Here is a 24,986-nt window from a genome sequence, read left to right on the forward strand (position 1 = left end):
TGAAGCTGAGACCTGTGTTTGCAAAGCAGGAGACCTTTATCCTGTGACATTCCATTCCTGAAATGCCAGTGACGCAACTTTATATCTGTTAAGAGGAATGGTTAATGATTTGCAGTGATCATTCTGTCTGAAGGGCAGCAGTGATAATTTAAATGATGCTTTTGTACCATGTAGCCCTGTTGAAAAGCTGTATCCTGATTGGAGAAGAGCTTCCTTCTGTACTTCAGCCAAGTAGAAATTAGCTCATTCATAAGTGCTTTTTTATCAAACTGTTGAGAAGCTGGCTGGAGATTTCTTTAACCTTTTGCCTTTTCATCAGTAAGGCCTTGTCTGCACCAGAAGGGGGATACTTTTTAGTTTGTGCTAGTGTGTCACTCGCTAACTGGCCCGTGTGGACTCTGCTGGCATGCGCTAAAAGTGCCCTACTGTGTGTGTTGAAGTCACATCTGCCTATTTAACTACCTCTTTTGCAGATGTCTCTTGTCTGAGTAAATGTGTGTTTACACATGCAGATAGATGGACCCACATTAATAGAAGCCACTACAGAATTTGGCCCAAATAATGTATTTTTAGAGCTGTCACGTATTGCATCGCTTCTTGGGAAATAATAGACCTGCTAGGAAGATATGGGTTTTAGCATAAAGGGGTCAATATAGGAATGAGTTTGCATTCCTAATGTTTGAAGCTCTAATTTTCTCTCACAAATTAGCCAGTCCCCCAGGGAAACAAAGGCAGCATCTCATGTTCTTCAGATGGCCTGGAGCTACAAAGAGCTACGAAATGTCCTACAGAAGGATGGATGGAACAAATCCCATTTCCAGGTAAAGATGCAGAGTTCCAGTCCAGGTCAGCGGTCACAGAAAGCCCCATGAAGGTGTTTTATCCTTCACTCCATGTTCAGGCCCTACTCCCACTAATGACAATGGCAGGCAGACCAAGACCTCTAAGTCGGTGTTTTCCAGTGATAAAACAATTCTAGTAAAATGATGGTATCATAAATGCAGTTACTGGGTACAGATCTGTGGGATGTGCCTTCCACATTTTAGGGGTTATTCCACCTTAGAGGTACCAAGTCTAATCCATACAAATATACATCAAGGAAAGACTTGGCTCATTTTTATCTGTTGCTTGGGACATAGTCCATGTAGCATGTTGGGCATCTGACTGTTCTTTATGTGAAACTGCTGCTCCTTTCTCTATCTGAAAAGTAACTGGCTTTCACCGTGGCCTGTAAAGCAGCTACTGGTTTGCCCAAGCAGGTGATTAGGGAAGGAGGAATCATCAGCAAAACTGCAGTGAAATGAAAAATACCCAGAATCCCAAATTAGATTCCAGTTGAAGATCAATTTATCAAGAGGGAGTGGAGTGTGAACAGGTTTCCATACATTTTTTTCAAGTTGATACTTTTTTAGAAAATTGGTTTTACTACTTACTCTGTTTTGCAGCAGCTTCTCAGAACATTAAAAATGGCCACACTGGGTCAGATCAATGGTCCATCTAGCCTAGTATCCTTTCTTCTGGATAGTGCCATGTGCTTCAAAGGGAATGAACAGAACAGGGCAATTATCAAGTGATTCATCCCCTGTTGTCCAGTCCCAGCATCTGGAAGTCAGATCCCTAGGGACACCTGGAGCATGGGGTTGCATCCCTGACTGTCTTGGCTACTAGCCATTGATGGACCTGTCCTCCATTAATGTATCTATTTTTTGAAGCCAGTTATAGTTTTGGTCTTCACAACATCTCCTGGCAACAAGTTCCACAGGTTGACTGTGCATTGTGTGAAGAAGTACCTCCTTTTTTTGTATTTAAATCTGCTGTCTGTCAATTTCATTGGTTGATCCCTGGTTCTTGTGTTATGTGAAGGGGTAAATAACACCTCCTTATTCACTTTCTCCACACCATTCATGATTTTATAGACCTCTATCATATCACCCCTTAGACGTTTCTTTTCAAAGCTGAACAGTCCCAGTCTTTTTAATCTCTCCTTACATGGAAGCCGTTTCATATGCTTCATCATTTTTGTTGCCCTTCTCTGTCCCTTTTCCATTTCTATTACATCTCTTTTGAGATGGGATGATCAGAACTCTGCACAGTTTTCAAGGTGTGGGCATACCATTTATTTATGTAGTAGCATTATATTTTCTGTCTTATCTATCCCTTTCCTAATGGTTCCTAGCATTGTTAACTTTTTTGACTGCTGCTGTACATTGAGTGGATGTTTTCAGAAAACTATCCACAATGACCACAAGATCTTTTTTGAGTGGTAACAACTAATGTAGACCCCTTCCTTTTGTACGTATTGTTGGCATTATGTTTTCCACTGTGCATTACTTTGCATTTGCCAACATTGAATTTCATCTGCCATTTTGTTGCCTAGAGATCCCTTTGTAACTCTTCACAGTCTGCTTTGGACTTAACTACTTCGAGTATCCTTACCCTTCCATTTTGTCTTCTAGTCTGTCTCTGCAGCACCAAAGGGATCCAAAGGTACGTCTGGCAAGTCTGGCTATGATGATAGTACTCTGCCACTGGTGGATAAAAGCCAAGGTCAGTTCTGCTCGTTGGTGTGGGCCATAATGATTTTCCTTGTGCTATTTGCCATGTCTGTGAAGTGTATTTCTCTAATTGGATAAATATCAGTTTCTACTTTTTTTTTATGGTGCCTTTTATCCAAAGATCCTGAAGCAATTGACATTAGAGACTATATAGACAATGATCACATCCCTTGTATGAAATGTATGATACCCAGTTCAGGATGAAAAGTTCAGTTGGAGCCTATAGGGAGTATTTTAGATAGGCATGGAGTAACTACCCAGCAGAAATTTAGCTAAGGAGCAGGCTAACTGTTGTGGTAAGTGGATGGTATTTTTACTAACCACAAGTCATCAGATCTTGGTGTTATATCTCATGCAAAGGGCATCACCTCTAGCAATGCCCTGGGACACTTGTTCAGCGCTGATTCATTTGACGTACCCTCTGTTGAATCACCAGCCCAGTTTCCTGTGTCACTTAGCTTTGCGGTGGAGGTATTCTATCCAAGTACTGACCCAGACCCAACTGTGCTTAGTTTGTCAGATTTGACAATAATTGCACCAGTGGTGCCAGGGCTCCAGACCATGTTGATTTCCTTAGTCTTTTTTTTAATTTTGATCATGATGGAAATAGAAACCAATATTAAAATTACCCTCTTGAGGCCTTTGATTGCCTACTGATTTCTCTTCTCTCTGGCCAAAGAAGGGAACCTCATCCCATCTTGGATGGGTCCAGAGATAAATTCTAGAAAGTATATGTGGTTCAGAGCAGCCACCAAGTTTGTGGCGTCCTTCGGATAGAGGAATGTATGTGATTCAGAGCCATGGCACAGGGGATGTCAGTGTAGCATTCTCTTTGGGTGCCTACCTCAGAACCTTTCTTTGTGAATTATCAGAACCTTAGTATTGTTTCATTATAGCCTCTTGTGTCCTCATTATAGTCTCTTGAGTGCAATAAATCATTGTCTCCTCTACTTCCTCCAGCCCTGTGATTAATCCCAGCCTATTCTGCTTTCATGTCAGTAAGCATGATACAACTAGTTTCAATGCTTCTGTTTTGTAGATAATGAGAAGGCTGGAAGTCGTGATATGATTCCTCTGGATGAACTTGGTCCAGGTAAATGCAGTCCCGGATCGACCCCCTGTCTATTTCAATAGAGCACACTGTCACTCACGAGAAAGTTCAGCGCTTTCTCTGGGAGGTATTCTTTCATGTGGATAAAGCTGACATTTAAAAACAGAACTTTTCCTTCCAAAAGATCAGTTGGCTGTTTTTTTGTGTTTTTTTTTAAATGTGTATACTGCATATATACCGGTATCCCCACTACTTTTTAACCAGATCGTGTAAATATACTAAGAGCTTCCTGCATTTTTTAATCTCTTTGCTTTGAAGTGGTTGCATCCTGGAGTGAGAGATCCAAAAGCCATCAGATTTCAACTATTGCTTTTTTTTAAAAAGGGGACACTAATTTTGTGAGCTTTAAATCTACTTATATATCATATTCTGTCTGAAAACATTTTTCCTGCTGTTCTTAGAGGTTAGCCTGAAAAATGACCTTACTTGAAAGAGGCTAGAAGAAAGAAGTACTTTTATTGTTCAGTCTGTAATTATTGCCACTGTTTTCCTGAATTCAGTCAGGGAATTAGTCAGCCCTGCTGCATATGTGGATCTTTCACACAAGAAAGGAAAAAGAAAAAATTTAAAAAATAGGAACACCTGACTGTAAAAATCTGCCACGAGTGATAGGAATGGTGCCAGGGTTTTCGGTATGCAAAGTAGAGCTTAACAGCAGGTGAACATGATCAATCCAACAACTTTAAACTGTTCCTCATTGGCTCAATGGAAGTTCTTTGTGGGACGAAGAAATAACCCTCCATTCCTCCTTCCATATACAAAACACAGGCTGTGAGAAAGTAATGACTTCTCCTCGTCTTCTCAGCTCCACCTGTTCATCAAGGGCATCTCTCAAAAGCCAGGCAGAATGGCTTCATTTTCCCCAATACAAGTTATGGGAATGGCTCCCTTTCACCAAACTTCTCTAGAGTCTCTTGTGGGTTTGAAGCCTGCAAGCCATAGTATAATCCATGCAATCTGTCTCAATAACACTGGCATTACTGTGTGGTGTACTGTCCATTGAGATAGTGGGCATCAGCTGCCTTGCTCATGGCAACCAGTACTGGACAGAGGGAGGAGATTTCACTAGTACTTGGAAAAACCTCCACCCTGAGGCAGGTGCACCTAATACCGCAAATGCAGCCTGCCCACCAGGATCTGCAGTGAGAGAAGATTTCCCCCATACATAGCCATTTTGCATAAGTAGATAAAGCAGTAAGGACCAAGGATAGATAACCTCTGAAGAGCTGGGTGGTCTGGAGTCTGTTCTACACATGTAGAATAGCAGCAGCAGGAGGAACTCGTACTTCTAAAGAGAAAAGCAAAGCTGAGTCCATGCAAGACATTCTCTTTCCAAATGCTGCTAGACTCTGTGGCATGGATGTGAGAACAACTTATTCAGGAGCAAGGGCCCTGATGGAGACAAAGGATAAGTAAAAGCCTGAGCTGCTGCTTTGTCAGTAACAATTGAAAAAAGAGCAGGGATTAAGCCATTTCTACTGGCCTTCCTCTGGTATGGGAAAATCAGGGGTTTTCCTGTTAATAGCCACTTCGGAGGCAAGAGTTTCTCAGGATGAAGGCTGCAATGCTGCATGGGAGGCAGTGCTGTATAAAGGGACAGGGCTGAGAGTCAGGAGATAGCGATTCTGCTCCTGACTCTGCCATTGACTTGCTGTGACTGATTTGTGTCTCAGTTTCTCTATCTATAAAATAGGGATGAGTCCATATTTCTGTGAAGTGCTTTGAGATTTGAAAGGCACCGCAATCTGGGACAGACCAACTGTTTCCTTTTAGTAAAACAGCATAAACACACTCAGTGTTGCTGTGGATTTGCCTCAGTTTTTCCAGCTACAAATATTTGTATTTAAATGTCTGTGTATCTGCAAGTTGGATAGTTTGATATCTCACAATTCACATCTGCACCTGCAAACTTGGCAGTCAGATTGAGCCACTGCTGAAAATCAAACACAATGTTTCGAAAAAGTCAGGATAACAGAAAGATGTTACCTTCCATGATCTCAGCTGACAGCATCCCCCCAGCATGAATAAACTGTTCATATATGGTTTGCATAAGGGAAGACTGAAATAATTGTGGAAGACAATAACTTAAGGATCACACAACGGGATAGGTATGTACTAACTAGTTCAGCTGTCAGGGGCATAAGATCAGAAGTTCTGTACCCAGATGACTGTAGTTCAGTATTCAGAGAAAAATATGAATCTAATCAATGCTTCGTTTGTTTCGCAGGTTAATACTGATGTGGCTTTATTACAAATACAATTGATCTTAGTTAGGCAGTTTGATAGAATCTCTCACCTCGGAGAGTCCACTCAGATCTGTTCACCGCCTCTAGAAAACAAGGTTCCAAGGTTTCTGTCAAATTATCTAGATCCCTATTCTTGGAAACTTTTAAATCAGCTATAACTGGTCACTGAGACTTCTCTGTATCTCATCACCAATACCTTCAAAGGCCAACTCACAGGGAATGCACTAACTCTAGGTAATTGATTTGCTCCACTAAACTCCAAGAAAATGGATAATGTTAATATTTGACTCTCCGTTCCTCAGGCTCCTCCAGCCAAAGTCCAAATGGCTTATACCTTCCTAAGGCACACTCCAGATTGCTTGTTAATTCCATATAGACTAAATTAAATTTGATCTTCAGAATTAATCTTGAAACGCGGAAGGAACTGAGTTTGTTAATTCCACCACAGAGCCATTGCCCTCAGGGCACTGAGATATTACTGTACTGGTACAGCCTCCTTCAAGATAGTTCTCATTTTAACAAGTCTAACCACAGACTTCCTATCTCAGTTGCTATCTTGATATATTCCCAGCTCAGCATGTGGTTTTTAGCTCCAAACAATCCGTTAGAACTGACATGAGTGACACCATTAACAAGGGGTCAGCGTTCAACTGACCGACAATACACTCTACAAAATGCCTTTTAGCCAGAGGCGGCTCTAGCCATTTCACCGCCCCAAGCACGGCGGCACGCCGCGGGGGGCGCTCTGCCGGTCGCCGGTCCCGCGGCTCCGGTGGACCTCCCACCGAAGCCGCGGGACCAGCGGACCCTCCGCAGGGACGCCTGCGGGAGGTCCACCGGAGCCGCCCTGCCGCCCTCCCGGCGACCTGCAGAGCACCCTCCGCTGCATGCCGCCCCAAGCACGCGCTTGGTGTGCTGGGGCCTGGAGCCGCCTCTACTTTTAGCTGAGATGTAAACCCAAAGGCCCTGACCATTTTTTATCACTTTGATTAAGATTAGGATTCTGAAGGCTGGTGTATTGATTAAACACTAGTTTTTTGCCTACTTAAAATATACACTTTTTTCCCCATTTGTATATGGTGATATTCTTTAACGTTTCACAACAGTTTAAGACAGGAGGTAAACACTAAACATGAATCATCTCCATGGCAATTCCATTTCAGTGGTGGGTGAACAGTTCTCTTTGTAGTTTACCTGTTTATAAAGTACTTTGAGATCCTTCTTGATGAAAGGTGCTACACAATGTCAGCGATCTGTTATTTGTAAGTAAATATGATTCAATACATTTTCAAATGTAAAGGGCTGCTTCTGAGTTGACAACCGAGTTTGGGAGATAGAGGTGGGAGGGATAGCTCAGTGGTTTGAGCATTGGCCTGCTAAACCCAGGGTTGTGAGTTCAATCCTTGAGGGGACCACCTAGGGATCTGGGGCAAAAAATCAGTACTTGGTCCTGTAGTGAAGGCAGGGGGCTGGACTCGATGACCTTTCGGGGTCCCTTCCAGTTCTATGAAACAGGTATAGCTCCATATAGCTAAAAAAAATAGTAAATTTTCAACTGCTATTGTGCTACCAGGTGTGTGTGTGTGTACACCCTGAATGACTTACTGTACACTCTTCCAGGAGTGTTGGCTAGGTGGATGGTTGGAATTTTTTGGTCGGTCTGGCACAAGCAGGGATGCTATGGATCTTAACTGTCAGCAGAGAACTGAAATGTAAAGCCGTGTATAGCAGTGGTTTTCAAGGATTAAGTTATGCACCACATAACTCAAATGTACTTGATACACTGCGTTAATCATTATAATCAGCGTAGTTATGGATTATCTTTTTATACTATATTGATCTTAATTAAACATATGGACCATCTCAAATGCCTGGTCATTCTGCAAGGCTTCTGCATATGTTGATTTACTGAGCCAACATCTTTTTATAAATTAACTGGATTGCAGCCTGTGTATCCTATTTTGAGAACTGCTGCCCCATAGACTGTTTGCCAGGAGTCACTCCATTTACAAAGCTTTTTGTGCTGCAGCTTAAAATGGATCACTCTTTATTTCACCAGTAGCCCACAAAACGACATCTGGAGTGACTGACTGACTGATTTTAGAGGGCCTATTGAGTGCAAGCAATAAACCAAGACATGAGGCATTCTGACGTTTTATGTAAAATCTTTTTGGAGAGTACAGTTTGACAGGAAGTAGAACCTGTAATGATCCTTTAATTACATGGAGAGATACAAAGCTTATTAAGAACCATAAATTTGACTGTCACTTAGCCCAGATTACAAAGCTGTCAAAGCAGGCAGGAAAATATATTTGTCCCTGATAATGAGGGAAACTTGATGCACTGGAGAAATAAATTAATAATTGTAACCTCTGACAATGAATCAAAGTGGTTTCTGAAATAATTACAGCATTTCTTCATAAAGCCCCTGCACCCCATTCTTTCCTCTTTACTCATGTATTCACAGTGCTTTTCAACTGTCAGGGAGAAAAATCACCCACAGGTGCCATTTCAGAATGAGAGGCAGGTCCAGCACAGCAGGGTTTGCATGGAGATCTCACAAAACTCTACAGGCTGCTTTTCTTACCATTCCAAAGGGGACGTCTCCAAACTATTGTCGTGTCCTGCTTGTAGTCAGGTTCAGAAGGAGTGGGAATTTGTTGCATGCCACTCTGAGAAGGAACCCAGCCAATTAATCAGGATGTTAAACTCAGAACACAAGATTTCAGCTGGATTTGGAGCTCATTAGCCACAGGGTGTGAAGTAACAGCTTGCTGCTTTCCTTGGACAGGCTACTACTACGCTGCAGCCGGCCAGAATGGAAACTGTGCTGCTTGTTAATGAGATACCAGCATTTGATATGGAGGCGGTGGTATAAAAGGAGTTCTTTTTAAAAAGAAAGGTGGTTAAAAAAATGAAATTGCTGAGCATCAGCCCATGAGGAAGGCACATCCCTATGTCTTTGGTTTAATGCTGTGTGTGTGTGTGTGTGTGTGTGTGTGTCTCATTCTTTGACAATGCAAAACAGCCAAATGTATGGTGGTTTTGCTGCTGCCTGATTGTCATGTCATTCCTTCACAGATGGGTACTCCACCATCGATCACCGGGACAAAGAGCGCAAATACAAGACCAATGACAATATAGGGGATGCATCGGAGAAAGAACCTTTAAAAGTAAGCTTCCAGCTATTCCAAAGGCTGCTTAATGCCATTACAGAATGGGACATCCAGTGTCAGGCAGCAAGGAACGTGTGTCGCAAGTACTCAGCAGGGGCTTTTAAATGGTTGGCTATAAAGGCACCATTTCATAAGTGATCACTCGTTAGCCTTAAATGAAAGCAAATGCTGCTTTCTAATAAGGGAGCAACTGCAGGAGAGGGTTTTATAAGCTGATATGTGCTCAAGTTCCTGTAGGTAAATAATGGTTTTACAACAGAATGTGTTTGCTTTATCACTTTCAGCTCCTCCATCCAGGTACATTCCCCAGCCCTAAAGTGTATAGCTCTGCAGGAGACTCTGTTCTGAGAATAGTCACATCAAGCAATTACTTCCCACCATGGAAACCATAAAGGAGCGTAGCTGAAAGCCTGTGTGTCTTTGTAAAGCAGTGTGGGGTATATAGCTCCCAGCCCTCGCTCAGACTCTCCTGCACATGGACTCTGTATATGGGTCAGTCTCTCTTACACAAGAGCCTTCTTTAAAATGAATTTCCAACTCTCTTCTCCCACGCAGTTTTCTTCCTGAAAAGTCAGACTTGAATCTCCCACTTCCATTGTGGGCTACTGAGTTTACCAAAACAGGCTGCATACAAGTAATTGACTTCTATGCAATTTTTCTTACATTCGTGCACAATTTTAGCTAAGTTTTTATAAGCAGTTGCTTTATGCTTCCAGCAGTGCAGTGGCACATGGGACTCCTCCCTACCTCGCAAAAACCCACACATACTCTCCTGTGTGTCAGCAGTGGGAAAAACCAGACAATGAAACAAGAGTTTGTGACAGAAAACGTTGCCGCTGATGTTGGGAACCTCAGTGCTAGGGAGCCCTGAGCATCTGTGGTGAAATCTCCTCACTGTTTTGTGGAAACTCCAGGAGATCCGGATGCTCCAGGTTAAACGGCCAAGCAGTTGAAAAGGAAAGACTTTCCAGTTAGTGCAAGGCACTGAGCAAAGGCATGCAGACGTGGGCATGCAGAAATAAGATAGAAAAAAATCTTCCCACAGACTGAGCCAGTAGTACACCTGCCTGGTGGTGATGGTCTGTCTATATTAACATGTGCACACAAACACTCACCATCAGGATTGAGCATAGCTCCCCCTCCTCTCTATTAAAGGCAGAGGCCAGCCACAGTCCACACTTCGTTCAGACACAAATAGTTTTTTCCTCTTTCATTCAAAGGCTATTTAAAACCTTCACCTTGTCAGAAGCTTCTCGTCTAGCAACCTCATTAATATAAGCCATTGTCTTGTGATATCCTTGCAGTGCCAAACCCTGCAAGCTTGCTGTTATTAGCCGGCCTGAATGAGTAGGAGTCTCGTGTCATGTGGCTGCAGTGTGACTGAAACACTGACCTCTTTACCCTCTGGGTTAGCCCAGCCTCCAATTTTACTTTAATATGACCTTCCATTATCCAGTACTGTAAATGGGTGAGGATTATGGCTGTGCAGGGATTAGGAGACCTCAGCGACCCTTAAAGCTGTGCTGCAAGGGAACAGCCACTGTCGTTTAAAACTAGCTGCCCTATTTAGCCCATGTACAATCCATTTCCTAAACCTGCACCCTTTGTGCTATATATAATGGGATTTGATAGCAATCACCTTTTAGTGTGAACGTAGAATGCTGATTGCCTTTATGCTTTACAGTCACTAGTAAAGATGGAAAGGAAACAAAATCTTTGGTTGCTCTCACCTTTGCCTTTGGAAGTGGTGGCTGCTTCCTTCATTTGTTTGTCATCTCTGTCCTTTCCTGTTTCACTGTGTAGTAGCCCTGATCAAACTGGGAAATTTCTATCTTAAGTGCTTAGAAGCAATTCACTTCGTATTATTCATGGTTATGTTTTAGGGTAAATTTCCAAAGTGCTACACAAAGATTGAACCACAAGGCTCTGAGATTGCCACTGATGGGAATCGGGTGTCTAAATCCCAGTTACTCACTGTGGAAATACCATCTGATTGACACAATGTTATTCTGATATGGAAACAGATGGCCCAGCCTGAACCAGAGGTTAATGGTATAAGCTTTCCAATCCACCCATCCACAGTCTTAGTGTACACTGCAGGATGCTGAGGAGGAGGGTGAACTAGGGGAGATGGCTGCAAAGATTAGGATGCTGTTCTGCAGGAATGACAGAAAATGCTTCTTCCAGAGGAAAGGGGGATAGGGTGGGAGGGGAGAGAATAAGCACTTGCTAATCACTTTTACCATGTGACATACACAGGTAGCCAAATACAGCCCACAGAGCTATATAATGCAGCGCAAGGCCACCTTCATCTTTCCTAAGGTTGAGGTGCAACCCACTGAAGCAGGTGGTGGTTCCATTGTGCAATGCTTTGGCTTGATCGGAGCAGAAGTTACTTGCGTTGGGACCTGTCTCTTCCTCAGTCTGTGCTTCCTCCCTGTTAAAGATGGAGGGCAGCCCAAATACAGTCTGATTTAGGAACCCGAGGGCAGCACCTCAGTGGCATGGCATGTTGTTGAAGCAGCCCTTAGCTGGGCAAAGTCTAGATACCCCCTGCACTACCCTAGCCAAGAGAAATGTGTGTGCTGATTTCTAGCTGGTGAACAATCCAATAACCGTGGCTCAGAGGCTGTATGAGTGGCTAGTACTTGTGAATAATGATTGCAATGAAGTGAAGTGCTGCCGCGAATGCTTCTGTCAGTGCCTGTGGAATAGCTCACGCCTTTGCCAGTTTTGTTTCTTTCTCTCTCTCCACTAATTCCCCCCTTGCAATCCTTTTGAGCTGACTGATTTGTTTGTTTGTGTTTGATTAATCCGCTCTGTTTTGCCTTTAACTCCTCACCCTGTTTGCTGCAGAATGACACAAATAGGAAAAACATTAACAGGAGTAACAGGGCTTCGGTGAATCTGGTGGATGCCCGTGACATTAAACCCCAGCCTGTTGACTCCTGGGTCTAATTTGCATGCATGGTAGGTCCTTTTAATGGTAATTGGTGCTAGTGATTACCTTGTCTCATTGTGCATGATCTGTATCGCTGCAGAATCTTTCCGAGGCTAATGGCTAACTGGTTCCTTTTAGGCAAATGAAAATGCATTGGAAAAGGGATGTTTATATTGCACACTGTATCTTTAATGAAACACAATAAACCACTGCTGTTTGATTAAATAATAACCTGTCAAATAACCAGACAGCGCATTAATATCCTGACTGATGGGCTATCAGCTGAAATGTGAAGGATCTCTGCTATTAGGCCATGGGAATTAAATTGAATATAATTTTCCTGACTGATCTCAAATGTTTACAACCATTTCTCCCCCTCCTGTGCCCCCCAACCCTCCGACTCATTACCAGGTTTAGCCTGAGCCCTCAGGAAAAGTACATCCTGACAATTTGTGGATCTCCCCTGAGGCTCCCAAGAATTCCATGGTCCTGTCCCCCAAGGCAAAGCTGGTGACCCCCCCCCCACACACACACACAATTAAATTTCAAGGGGGGGAATTGAAACATGGAGCCACAAGTCCCACTTCCTGCTCCTTCTTCTCTACAGTTCAAGGCTTTTTTTGGTCCCCTTCTTGTTCTCTACCTTCTCTATGTGCCAAGCTCCTTAAAACTGTGCCAGCTTTTACCACTCCTGCTGTCACTAATCTGCCTCCTGCTGCCCAGTCTGTTATCCATGTTACACCTCCTGGCAGCCCGTCAGATGCCGCATTGTGTGTGGTACAGACTGTGTGGCTGGCTGTGGACTAAAAGAATATCTTTAGTCACCATGAGGATTGCACTACACAGCTTCTCCTTACCCAGTCGCTGAAGGCCTTATTTCCAGAGTGGTGAGCACCCATGACTCCCATTGCTCAGCACTGCAGAAAATCGGACCTTTTCTCTACATGGAAATCACATTAATCAGTGAGAAGGAAACTCAAGAAACGCGGTACAATAGGAGGAATCAGAGTTCATGACACCATCTTGTTTCCTTGACGGGAAGGGCTGGAACCTTCTGGCCACTGCAGACCCCTGTAACAGACCCTTATAAGGCCTTTCTCAGCTAGGTGGACAATTCTCCCAGACCTGAAGAAGAGTTCCGTGTAGCTCGACAGTTTGTCTCTCTCACCGACAGAAGTTGGTGCAATATAAGAAATTACCTCACCCACGTTGTCTCCCTAGTTCTCCCAGTACCTACTCAGTCTTTGGATCCTAACCATCCCTCTTCTGGTCTTAAATCGCTGACAGGCTGTGGGAGCCAGCACTGCCACTGTCTGTCCTGTGCCTGTGTTGGAGACAAATGGGTCTGTGGGCTTCAGTCCTTGGGGCTGTCAGTCTGGCACCTTTCCCGGGCTTTATGCTGACTTCTAGAAGAAGCACTTCTTTAAAGAATTCAGATTTCTGATTGGCTGCTTTGCTGACCCCCCCCCCCGGGTGCTGATTTCAAAGAGCAATTCCTCCATCTCCTGAGAAAATCTGGAAGACTTGCTCTGTCTTCACACAAATTCTTGATGGTAACAGATGAAATAAAGCATTGGAGACCCAGGAGGTGGAGGGGGATGAGAGTGTAGGAGGTGAATTTGCAGAGCTTTGGAGACCTCCAGGAGAATGTTTTTTAAAATCACATGTGAAGCTGGCAGAGTAACTTTGCAACATAAGTAGCCCCGGTGATGCTGCACTTTGCTCTTTGCGTTCTCCTGGCGACTCTTGGCAAGTAACTTTAAACCTGAAACCTTCCGAGGTCTCAATTTTAGATTCACTTTGTTACTTTTCTAAGACCTTAAAATGATGGGGAAGGAAAAGCTCTTATTTCTCTTTAAATGTGTGTTGGGGCATTAAATGCATATGGCCGTGAGCAGTGGTAGCACCAGCAGACTCTTTGCCACTGCAGCTCTGCACCTCACTCTTTATCTGCAGCGCTCTGACTGTTCCAGTCCTGAGTCGTGCTGGATGAGAGAACACCAACTGGGTGATTTAATGATGCAGACCCACAGGGGACTGGGATATAACCAGCAGATTTGAAGATTTGAGTCCAGTTCTCTAAAAGTGAAAAGCCAGAGCACAAAAGCCACTGGACTTCCTGGTGCCACCTTAGGACAATGCTTTCAGTCTAGTGCATTAGGAATCAGAGACCTGACCCTGAAGTCCTTTCTTACGAGAAATTCTCATTGAAAGCCAGTTGGAAGTCTCTCCAGAGTAAGGGGAGCAAGGTCAGACCCAATTCACGGGGTTTGCGCAGCTGAATCCCCTGGGCACTGCCCTGAAAATTCGCCCCATCCAACTACTACACATGTGAACCCCTGGGGGCTCTGCTGTTGCCATAGATTGTTTGTTGTTTGTATTGTGGTAGTACTCCAACCAAGATCGGAACCCCACGGTGCTAGGTGCAGTAGGAAGTTGTGGTCCTTGCTCCAGAAGATTGAGATTTAAAGCTTTGACAGGATACCGTGTCCCACGTTTGTTCAGAATCCTTGGGAGTGGAGAAGGCATCGAGGGTGGGTGAGGGGGCCGTTTTAAACCTAGGGTGAATTTTTGGTTTTGTTTGGTTTTTGTTGCTAATTTCTGCCCTTAAAGGAACTATGACATTGGGGGTAGGTGGGGGGGGGGACACTTGCAACTGTCCTGCTACCTGAGCTCATACTGTATGTGCTGGAGATCAACAAAGGTGTATTATTTCATATATTAATCAGCTATGGCTTTATTTTCCAGGGCTAGAGTCCAACTACTTTTTTTTCTTTTTTCTTTTTTACTGAGGGGAAAAAACCAATTTGAACCAACACAGAGGATCTCATTTATCACCACTGCCATTCAGATTCGGAGGGCGCTGCATCAGTGAACAGTCTGCAGATTCTAGGAGGGTGTGGGGAGAAAACAGACAACTGCCATCAGCCAACCCTGGAGCACCATGCCTTACAGCAAGACAATTTGCTTTTTAAAACTCAATTACATTCCCACCAGACACAGCCACCTCCCTTTGCCTCCCTCCCCCATCAAAGAAGAAAGAATCCAAGCTTACATCTAAACGGTTAGGTTCTTAGATGACTCTTAAATGAGGATGGTGCCAAGGATGAAAAGAGAAGGTCACGTGGTGGGAAAGAGGACCGCTTTGCAAGTGAAAGAGGAACTGCAGAATATTTGAAATATATCTTAGGTATAGTCGTGAGGAAACTAGCACTTTTCATTTGTTTTTTGGGTTTTGTTTTGAACTGTGAATTTAATTTTTAAAAAAATTTTATATTAGGGAGTTTGGGTTTTTTGGTTTTGAGCTTTTATTTGTTTTTGGTTTTTTTCACAAGAAATGCAGGAATGTTGAGTGGGTTTGTTGGATTTTAATGAAAGGAGAGAGAAACTATTTACGCTGGTTGAACGGACTGGAACGTAGACAGCGAAGTTGATGCGAGCTGTATAATCCGCTATTAGAGTAAGCGATATCACACTGTGCTATATTATCATTATAATCTGGTGTAAAATACTTCTGCCTTTTGACTTCTGTAATGGTTCTGTTTTTACTTCCACATATGTAAACAGTTTGTTGAAGGTTTCACTCCCAATTCAGAAATCTGTGCTAAGAAATGGAGTTGGCTGCCTTTTTATTTTTATTGCTCATGATGATTGCAGTAAAGGAGTTGCTTCCCTCTCTTCTTCCCCTCCCCCGCCCCAAGTGTTGATGTTGGGTTAATGATTATTTTAATCTTTAACATAATTTTATTTTCCCATAGCTGTTAACACATCGGGGAAGAATGGAAGCTTCCTCATTAGGGAGTTCCCATTAGAATACACTGTAATCTTCAGATGAGTCCGCCCCTTATATTTTTGCTGATAGACTCAGTTTCTATTGGATCCATGCGTGTTTTGGGCTGTCGAGCCTGATGAAAAGTGCTACAAAGGGAACTGATATATTTTTTAAAGAAATCATCATCCTGGTTTTGTTTTTGTTTTTTGAGGTTGCACACTTAAGTAAGGGTCAAATTCAGCCACTTGCTGAGGGTCTGCTCAAAGCCACCTGGTAGGCCATAGGCAGACTCTCTGCACAAGGGTGAATTTTTGCCCCCGCGGTCACATTTTACACATACGCTATCTGGTGATGCTATGTATTAAATGCAAATCACTGATTTCCTTCGGGTTTTGATCCAATGAAGGAGAAGGATGAAAACAAGAATCAAATCTCTCTCCTAGCATTGGATGGATGCCTTTTACTTACTTTTGTTTAGTTACCATTGTCATTTGGTTGCCATGTTTACACCTACAAGTTCTTAAATACAGTGTGACTGGAAAGCACATTTTTGAAGCAAGCAAACTTAATTTTGGGATTTCAGTGCCTGCCGTTTCCTTTGTACATTAAAAATGAAAAAAAAACCCAACAAAAAACAAAATATTACTGTAATAGTAAACGTCTAATTTTTTGTACAAAATTAAAAAACTAAAAAAAAAGCAAGCATCAAGAGCTTTGTATCTTCTTGAGTATAATAAAATTTGACATATATATATATATATATATATGCATATAGTTGTGCAGAGGATAGGTTGCCAAAACCGTGTGAAGTAGTATGCAGGACTGTTGATTCAGGGAAAGACTGATGCCCAAGCTACACACACTAATTTGCTCCCCCTTCCCATCTGACTCGCACAGAGGGGTTACGTCTGGGTCCTAAGAACGGTGGTGTTGCTGGAGCAAAGTAAGATTACAGTCATTGGTTATGTTTACCCTTGTGAGAGAGTCCTGTGAGGTCAAAGACGCTTAGCTGGTTGAGGGAGCCAAAGACAGATGCATCTCTGACCATTTGGATTCTGATGGGCGGGGAGTTCTTTCTTCATGTAGATGTAAAGCATAGAGAGTGAAACCAGATGCATAGTTTTACTGTATATTCTAACAATGGTGCTCTTTTCATACTTGTTCTACCAATAAGTGGAGACCCTTTTAACCAGGCTGTTACACAGAAGAGTTTTATACTGCTTTGGTTTCTGTACCTTGTGTGTTCTTTTTGTATATGAAAGGATTTAAAAAAAAAACACCTTGCTTCAGCAATTAGCAATGGAACCTTCTTTGTAACCTATTAGAAGTGCATAAGGAAAGGTCCCAGGAGACTCTGGTATCAATCTGTCCCTGGTTAATTTTATCAGAGTATTGTATTTACCAAAGGAGTCTCAGCAAAAGATTACTGCAAATAACTAGCCAAATGTTGCAAGGCTTTTCTGCTAAGTCTTTGCAATGTAGTTATTCTACAAATATTCCAAAGCCAAGGAGAGGTTAGGAGGGAGAATGCCAAAAGGGGAAGGCTGTAGGGAAACACACTAGGGAGAGGAGACGGGGCAATAAACTTAAATGATCTCCTATCCAGAGAGAGACCCCAACAAAAACCTAGATCTAAACACCCATGGTATAGGGATATTCAAAATCTGGATCAGAATCCAGATCAGGCAAATGGCCTCTCTCTTTATAATGGGCCGAACCAAAAACACAGGGGGTTTGAGAAGCAGATTGTGTTTTATATTCTAAGCAGAAGCCATCCTACCCCATTAGAAGGAATGGAACTGGATGCTTGGAATCATTTGTGGCTGATTGTTCTTTTTCCTTGTTTCCTGCTTAGTCTTTTTGTGACTGCTTTGTTTGCGAGGCTTCTTGCTACTGAACAGAAGACACCCTACCTCCCCACCAGTTAATAGTATGAGGTGTTTATACCAAGAGGCAAAATACCGGGACTGTTAACAGGAGCAGTGGGGCTCTGACCACACTCACCACAATGAAGATTTACTCAGAGTATGTAGCAATAACAAGAATTTGATCCTGTACATTTCACTGCTTTTCTTCTGCTCCTCTCCTGCAAGCCTTTCCCTGGGATCCCAAGGCTGACTTAGACATGAGAATGGCCTCCAGTGTTAGCGGCACCTCCCACCAGCCTAGACCAAATCAGGAAACTCTCTACTTTAAAATGACACTGCTGATCAATCCTAGCATCACATTTAATCAAGTGGCAGGGAAAGCACGTGGCAGAGGGTGGGCTCACCTGTGAGAGGCACTCTTACAGAAATGTATTGGTGCAGGGCCGATGTATGGTAGCTATACCGTATGAGGTCCCATATGAGGAGACATTAAAGAGGCTAAGACTTTTCAGCTTGGAAAAGAGGAGACTAAGGGGGGATAAGCTAGAGGTATATAAAATCATGAGTGGTGTGGAGAAAGTGAATAAGGAAAAGTTATTTATTTTTTCCCATAATATAAGAACTAGGGACCAACAAATGAAATTAATGGACAGCAGGTTTAAAACAAATAAAAGGAAGTTCTACACACAGTGCACAGTCAACCTGTGGAACTCCTTGCCTGAGGAGGTTGTGAAGGCTAGGAGTATAACAAGGTTTAAAAGAGAACTGGATAAATTCATGGAGGTTAAGTCCATTAATGGCTATTAGCCAGGATAGGTAAGGAATGGTGTCCCTAGCCTCTGTTTGTCAGAGGTTGGAGATGGATGGCAGGAGAGAGATCACTTGATCATTACCTGTTAGGTTCATGCCCTCTGGGGCACCTGGCATTGGCCACGGTCGGTGGACAGGATACTGGGCTGGATGGACCTTTGGTCTGACCCAGTATGGCCGTTCTTATGTTCTATAGCTAGCTGATAACCTACTGGGACCTTTCAGGATGTGTCCCCTTACCCACCTCTGCCAATCCCTCCCCCCTACAACCCACCTGTGGCTTCCCAACTATGTATGGGCTTCGTTTGAGAAGATAAGGAATGTGAATGAAGGAAGCACTAGGCATTTTAGTAGGGTTCAAATGCAGAGGCAGGAAAGCAATAGTGTGTGTGAGAAAATCATCCTGAAGTGAAGCAGCTCCAGGTTTCAGTTCAGTCAGGTCTCAGGATTAAGCATGCAGCTTCCTTCCTGCCGTTTGCTCCAGACACCTGCACCATGCAGCCAGAGATCAGGCCACAGAGGAGCAAGGGCTAGAAAAAACACACCAGGGTTTCTAGTGTGTCCTTGTGGAGGAAGCTAGCAGGACAGTGGGTGCAGGCTTCCTATTGACTGGGAGGAGGAGGGAATCGCTGTTGCCTCAGCTAGAGGGCTGTGATAAAGTGGGGGATAGTTTGATTCCCTCAGGGACTCAAGTTCTCCCACAGAGCTCTGTCCCCGGAAGCAGCCCTAGCGCAGCCTATGGCACTATGTTGTCACCACTGAAGAAAACAAGCGCTAACTTTGCTGGGGCTGCCATGACTCAGGAGCCCCCTGTGGCTCTAGGTTCGGCTGCTGTGTATTGGAGTAATAGCTGTACCAAGTCAATAGGTTCCTACAGATACTCATGGTGGGCCAGGCTGTGCTCAGTGCAGGATTCTGGGAGGGGTGGGGAAATATGGGGCTCCAAGCTAAGCCACCTTTCTGCTCTCCTGATTCTGGAGCTGGCCAAGTGCCAGTTCACCCCTTTACATAACTTGGAGGGGCCCAAAGACTAGTGGCTGGACTGGTGGCCCACAGATGGGTTTGCCGGCTATAGCTTCCTGGAGTTCGGTGTGCTCTGGCCACCCCAGCTATGTTCTCAGGAATGCCCCCTACAGAGGGGAGAGTGAATGGCACAGAGCCAGCAGCACCCTTCCTTACCACTTAGGGATTCCTCCTGCAGCTCTCAGAGCAGCACTGTCTCCAAAACATCATAAAAGGGACTGGTTTGGGGACAGGAACTGGCCCAGGAGAGAGAGAGAGAGAGAGAGAGAGAGAGAGGAAGCAGTGGTTTGCAAGTGTGGTTCCACCAGTCCAGTAAGCTCTTGCCAATACTGATGAGAATTGGTGACAGATGGCCTGCTACACACAAGGCTTGTGATATGCAAAGCACTTTTTCACCTGGGTGCAGTTCCCAGAGCATTAGGATGGTGAGTGTCCCAATTTCGTTACTTATGGGCAGCTTATTGTGTGGTTTAGGCTTGATTACCAAGGGGGATAGGTGCATTGTAAGTCCCTAGATAGCGGAGGCCAAGCGCCATAATAATGAGATTGATTTTATTACTTCCTGCTGTGACACTCCTCATGGCCTCACTCTTTCTTTGAAAACCATAATGTGCCAATAGCTTCAGCCCGTGCTTTTGTGCTGTTGGGGTTGGATGTCTGTGTGTGTCTCTCTCTCTCCCCCTCCCATACTTTCAAAGGTGTTTATAGAGGGATAGTTTCTGGCAAAGTCTCTTCACTGTTCTGCTCCTAAAAAGCTGATGTTTCCTTTCCTTTCACAGAAAGGTTTTCCTCTGATTATCGGTACAGAAACTAGTCTAGTGCATTATAAACTTTTTTTTTTCCTGTCTTAAATTTACATTGGGGTAGAATGTTCAGAAACACGATTGCGGGATGAGTGATGAGGAGGAAAGAGCATATGCTGCAAAACCTGCCAATCCAGTTGAGGATATAATTGTTCAGCAAAACAAAAACATAACTAGACTAAGAAGCTTACTGGTAATTAGTAGCTAATGTGTTTGTAACTATCATGTGCCTTAAAATTTTCATGGTAGGAAAATTAAAAAAAAAATCACCAATGTGTTTTCTGTAATACTACTCAACATTATCACTGTAGTTTAAACTGGTGGGTTTTTGCATTGTATTTACACTGTACTATAAACTGGAACACTTAGAATGGTTTTATTTTAAGGGTAAGATGGCGGGGAATAAAAGGTGAATTATGCTTTCATAGAACAAATGTTACCATAACAGAATGTATTATTATAGGAATTTTCCATAACACCGATAAATAGAATGCTTGTTAGAGACCAGGTATGTAGGATAACAGTTTGGTGTGTTTTCAATAAACCATGCCTGGAAAGAACATGTGTGCCATTGGTTATTTGTATTTGTTACATCAGATGTCCTAAATATTCTCTGCCATATAACATAATTTAGCCAGGGCACAGAGTAGTGGGACCCTACCGCAGGCCAGCAGTGTACTGCGAAAAAACCTCTGGTAATGAAAGTGATTGGCGTATGCTTTAATGTACTGCAGCTGGAAATGGTAATTCCATGGCTTATGTTAGCGTAGCAGAAAGCCAGATAATGACTTTGGAGTGTAGATCATGGTTTTATTAAGACACAAGGGTATTTCTGTGGTGGGGGGGACAGACATCTGCACGGGTCTGTTCAAAGGACTGCACATTTGGATTGACAAGCATATCTTACTGATGGCTTTACCATTTGTGAGGTCACTGACCTTTCCCCACGCTTGCTGATAAAATATTTTAGTACACCACGTCACATGGCTGTAAAGTAAGAGTGTGTGTGTGTGTGTGGTTTTTAAAAAAAAAAAAAAAGAGATCCTAGGAATTGACAGGAGCTAAATGCAAGCTTTGGGTGAGATGTGAGAGACTTTTCTCTTGCACTTTTCTTTTTTACATGCTTTTAGGGTATATTAAATCATTTAGTTATACTGCTGTGTGGAAGGGAGATCCATCCAGAAGCTGAGGAGACAATTTCCCACTGCATGACATGGCCAATTGCTGACAGATCTGTTGTGTTAATTTTGATGGAATAGCTGGGCCCAGGCAATCAAAGGTGTTAACATGATCCTATCACTGTACAACACTAAAGAGTTAAACATGGTTCAAGATTTTGAATACAGAGACCTCAACTTCCTTAGTCCCATGACAACCATCACCATTAAACGTTTTATAAGGAGAAAGAGAAAACCAGTCAAATCATTTCAAATGTAAAGTATTTTACAATATTTCTCATTCCCTTTTCCTTCAGCAGCAAAAAGTTTTTGTAGGGAACCCCCAAACCTGCCCCACTTGACAGTCTTTTCCCCAAAAAGAACAGTTATCTAAAAGAGAAGTTAGTTGAGCTGGTCTGGAGCTGCTGATAAAGACCAGTCCCATTCGCTTCAAGATCAAACAAGACAAATGGAAACAAAAAATGACAGCAAACCACCACCAAGGTAGAAAATTCAGTTTCTGTCTCTGGTACTGACTCACTTGCAACTTCCTTCCTGAAGCAACTCAGGACAGCACATGGTTTTATCAGCCAACCACAAGACCTAGCAAACTGCTACGAGCATTGGGAGGTGTAGGGCATTGCTTTTAGCTGCCTATCTGGTTATGAGCTTACAGCAATGTTGTAAAAGATGCAGTCTTGTCTGGCTAAGCCAGACACTTACTAGACAGAAGGGAATTTGAGAAAGTTAGAAAAGAGAAATAAGGTGGAGAAAGGTCAAGAACACGTGAAGGAGGGGTGACAGCAGGCACCCAAGTCTCATATTTCAGGTGCTATTCAGAACTTAACTGAAGTGGTAGAAGTGATGATGATGTTGATTCCCTCTCTCTGTCCTGGATTGGTCAGGACAATGAAGGCCTAACAGTATTGTAGTGGATCCTGGCATCCCAAGAGATGGTGGGGCAGCCATAATGATAAAGTTCTCTCCTTCCAGTCCACCAATTTCCACAATTTTGATCTCCCCCCCAGAGACTCCTTTTTAAAGGATCCCCTAAAGGAGGTGGTGAGTGGCACAGGCCATCTCCTCTGTATTCGGTCCACCAATTAGGTTAGTTAAGTTCTGATTCCATTCATCTTTTGTTTATTAGTCATGATCTTAACACAGTCCTTGGGTGGTATCAGCAGATCTTTTTATTTGACCTAATCCAGTCTTTAACTTCTGTCAACTTTTATATAACTGTATGTCACAGGCTGAGTTGGATATTTGTGACCTTGGACAACGTAGAGAACAAATCTCTGCACAACAGATCTTCTCTGAGGTACACCCTTGAGGACTGACTCTCCCTGGCAGGTTCATCAATGTTGGTCAGATCAACAAAGAGACTGATGTGGCAAACAATGTCACGCTTCCTGACCTGCACTCATCAAGCATAGGAAAGCTCCAGCAAAAATCTCTAGCAGTAATAGTGCCCTGCAGTGAGCTGGCAAGCAAGAGGAGGTGAGGTTTTCCCTGGAAATTAAACATTAGTAAACCATATTACCGGTCAAATTTCATTATACCATTAATAGGTTATCACTTTTGAGGTTCCAAAGACCTTTAGCTGTGGATGCTTGTTAGCAGTAATGGGGAGCTTATCTTCAACTTACCTTCTCTCCTTTAAATCTCGGATGTCTAGAATGCATCCCAAGCTGTTGTGCAAAATCATGTGCTGGTCATGTACACACAGACAGAACATCTCATTTTTACAAGCGATGTGGCTCTTACCCTCGGAATCTGGCTCCTAATAGGTATTGCCAACATTCCACTGCAGGAAAGAATCTGACTTTTGTTTTCAGTATGGCTGCACTAAAGTGGCAATGAATGGTAGATGCTGTAGGTAAGATACTGAGCTAAAACCAACATGTGGTTTCTACAGCTGACCTTTTACAGCTGTCAGAGTAGTTTCATTTTCAGCTCATCTTCTGGCCAAACTGGAGAACAGAGTCCCTGAGGTGAAAGGTTAACATGGGAACAATTGACATGAAATATCACAGCCCTGGTCTGTTTCTGATTTCAACAAAAATCTCCAGTGAGCTTCCTGTCACCACAGTGGGTGTTCAGTATTTTTTTGCTTCCTACTGTAACAGTTTTGTTTGTAACTAATGCACAGCATTGGCAGTGCCAGGCTGTGGTACAAGCTTGCAATAAGTAAATGAAAAGTTAAAGGGACGTTAGTAAATTTGGTTGACCCCTCGCCTCCCCCAATCTTTCAACTGTCATCTTACCCTGTTTAAAAAGTCAGTTTTTGTGTGTGTTGGCCCTCAGCCATAATGGGGGGCGGGGTGGGAGGGTGAGGAGATACTGACGTAGGAATTGACCCCGGTCTCTCACATAGCACAGCTCACTACCACTGGCCCTCCCAATATTTTCCATAGGGCTAATTTATCTCAATTAGGATTGCTTAGAATTGATCATTTGCAAGGTGAGTTGGGAGAACTGGCTGGAGGAATTTATTTAATTGGTAGTTTCCATCAGTGGCACGTTACAAGCTGAGGATCTTCAGTCAAATACTGGAACTCCGATTTACTGTTCCGTTGAGAACAGGATTGAGAATATTTGGGTTGTCTTTGACACCCACTGCAATAGGATGATATTGCATCGACTCTCAATCGATGCTGGGATCTTTAGAACACCAGCTATCCCTGTACAAAGGAGGCTATTCAGAGAGCCTACAGCCTTCACTGCTTCCACAATCCAAAGTGTGCTTTTACTCTGAAAAGCAGCTCTGTTTGCCAGTCATTCAAATTCAGCTAGATTCTTTCCTTTTTGCCCTTGGTCACCAGTAATAAATAGTGTTACATGGGTCTGGCTGAGGGCAAAATTTGTCCTTGCAATGGAACTTGGCTAACAATCTGATGATGCAGGAACTGGAATAGAACTGAGCTCTTCCATAGCCATGCTGGCCCTGTAGTTCTACTTGGAGGAAAACACTTAATTTTGACCTTAAAAGAAGTGGCTGTGGCTCTGACTGCATACAGAGCTCACATTGTCTCATTCCCAAATAAAACTGCCATGCCACATAAGGGAATCCCCTCTGTGTAATATCTACACCAACCTAATTGCTTCTCTGTACTTCTCCCTGCCACATCCTGCTTTCTTGATATTCTCCTTGCATAACACCACATTTAAAGGTCTGTAGGCTACAAAATGAGAACACTTTTCCCTGATTCTGTTTTGCAAAGTACAGCAGAAGACTGCATCGCAAGCTGCACCTAAACCTTTGTTGACATGCAAATGATCTCACGGCGCTTGGTTTGCTTCAGAATTCTTATGCAACAACATCACAATACAGAGCTTCTGAGCATGCAACCTCTGATGTGTGTAGGGCTTCATCAGTATCAATAAATCACAGCAACCTGCTGTGGTGAGAGGGAGACTTAATTGCAATCAAAGGCATATATGGGCTAAAAATGGAAGAGGCCTGCCAAAGTTACGACCTTTAAAACAGTGGGCACTGGACACTCACCGCACGATGTAGATGGGCT

The 24,986-nt window shown here is 43.3% G+C and overlaps 1 protein-coding gene across 5 annotated transcripts in view; it reads left to right on the forward strand.

Annotated features, from left to right (window-relative positions):
• The window catches only part of ARVCF (ARVCF delta catenin family member), a 226,662-nt gene that overhangs the window by 191,564 nt on the left and 10,112 nt on the right, over positions 1 to 24,986 (forward strand). Inside the window, exons 12-17 of one of the 5 annotated variants that reach the window (XM_044989920.1) lie at positions 710 to 821; positions 2,457 to 2,547; positions 3,595 to 3,648; positions 8,994 to 9,085; positions 11,945 to 12,058; positions 14,778 to 18,255. In XM_044989920.1, coding sequence (XP_044845855.1) covers positions 710 to 821; positions 2,457 to 2,547; positions 3,595 to 3,648; positions 8,994 to 9,085; positions 11,945 to 12,046 — 451 coding nt within the window. In that variant the 3' untranslated portion in view covers positions 12,047 to 12,058; positions 14,778 to 18,255. Of the gene's footprint in view, positions 1 to 709; positions 822 to 2,456; positions 2,548 to 3,594; positions 3,649 to 8,993; positions 9,086 to 11,944; positions 12,059 to 14,777; positions 18,256 to 24,986 lie in introns of those variants that run through there. The other 4 variants (XM_044989921.1, XM_044989923.1, XM_044989924.1 and 1 more) reach the window with 4 other exon arrangements.

The sequence above is a fragment of the Mauremys mutica genome, chromosome 16 (genome assembly GCF_020497125.1).
Source record: "Mauremys mutica isolate MM-2020 ecotype Southern chromosome 16, ASM2049712v1, whole genome shotgun sequence".
In the NCBI taxonomy this organism is placed as follows: Eukaryota; Metazoa; Chordata; order Testudines; family Geoemydidae; genus Mauremys; species Mauremys mutica.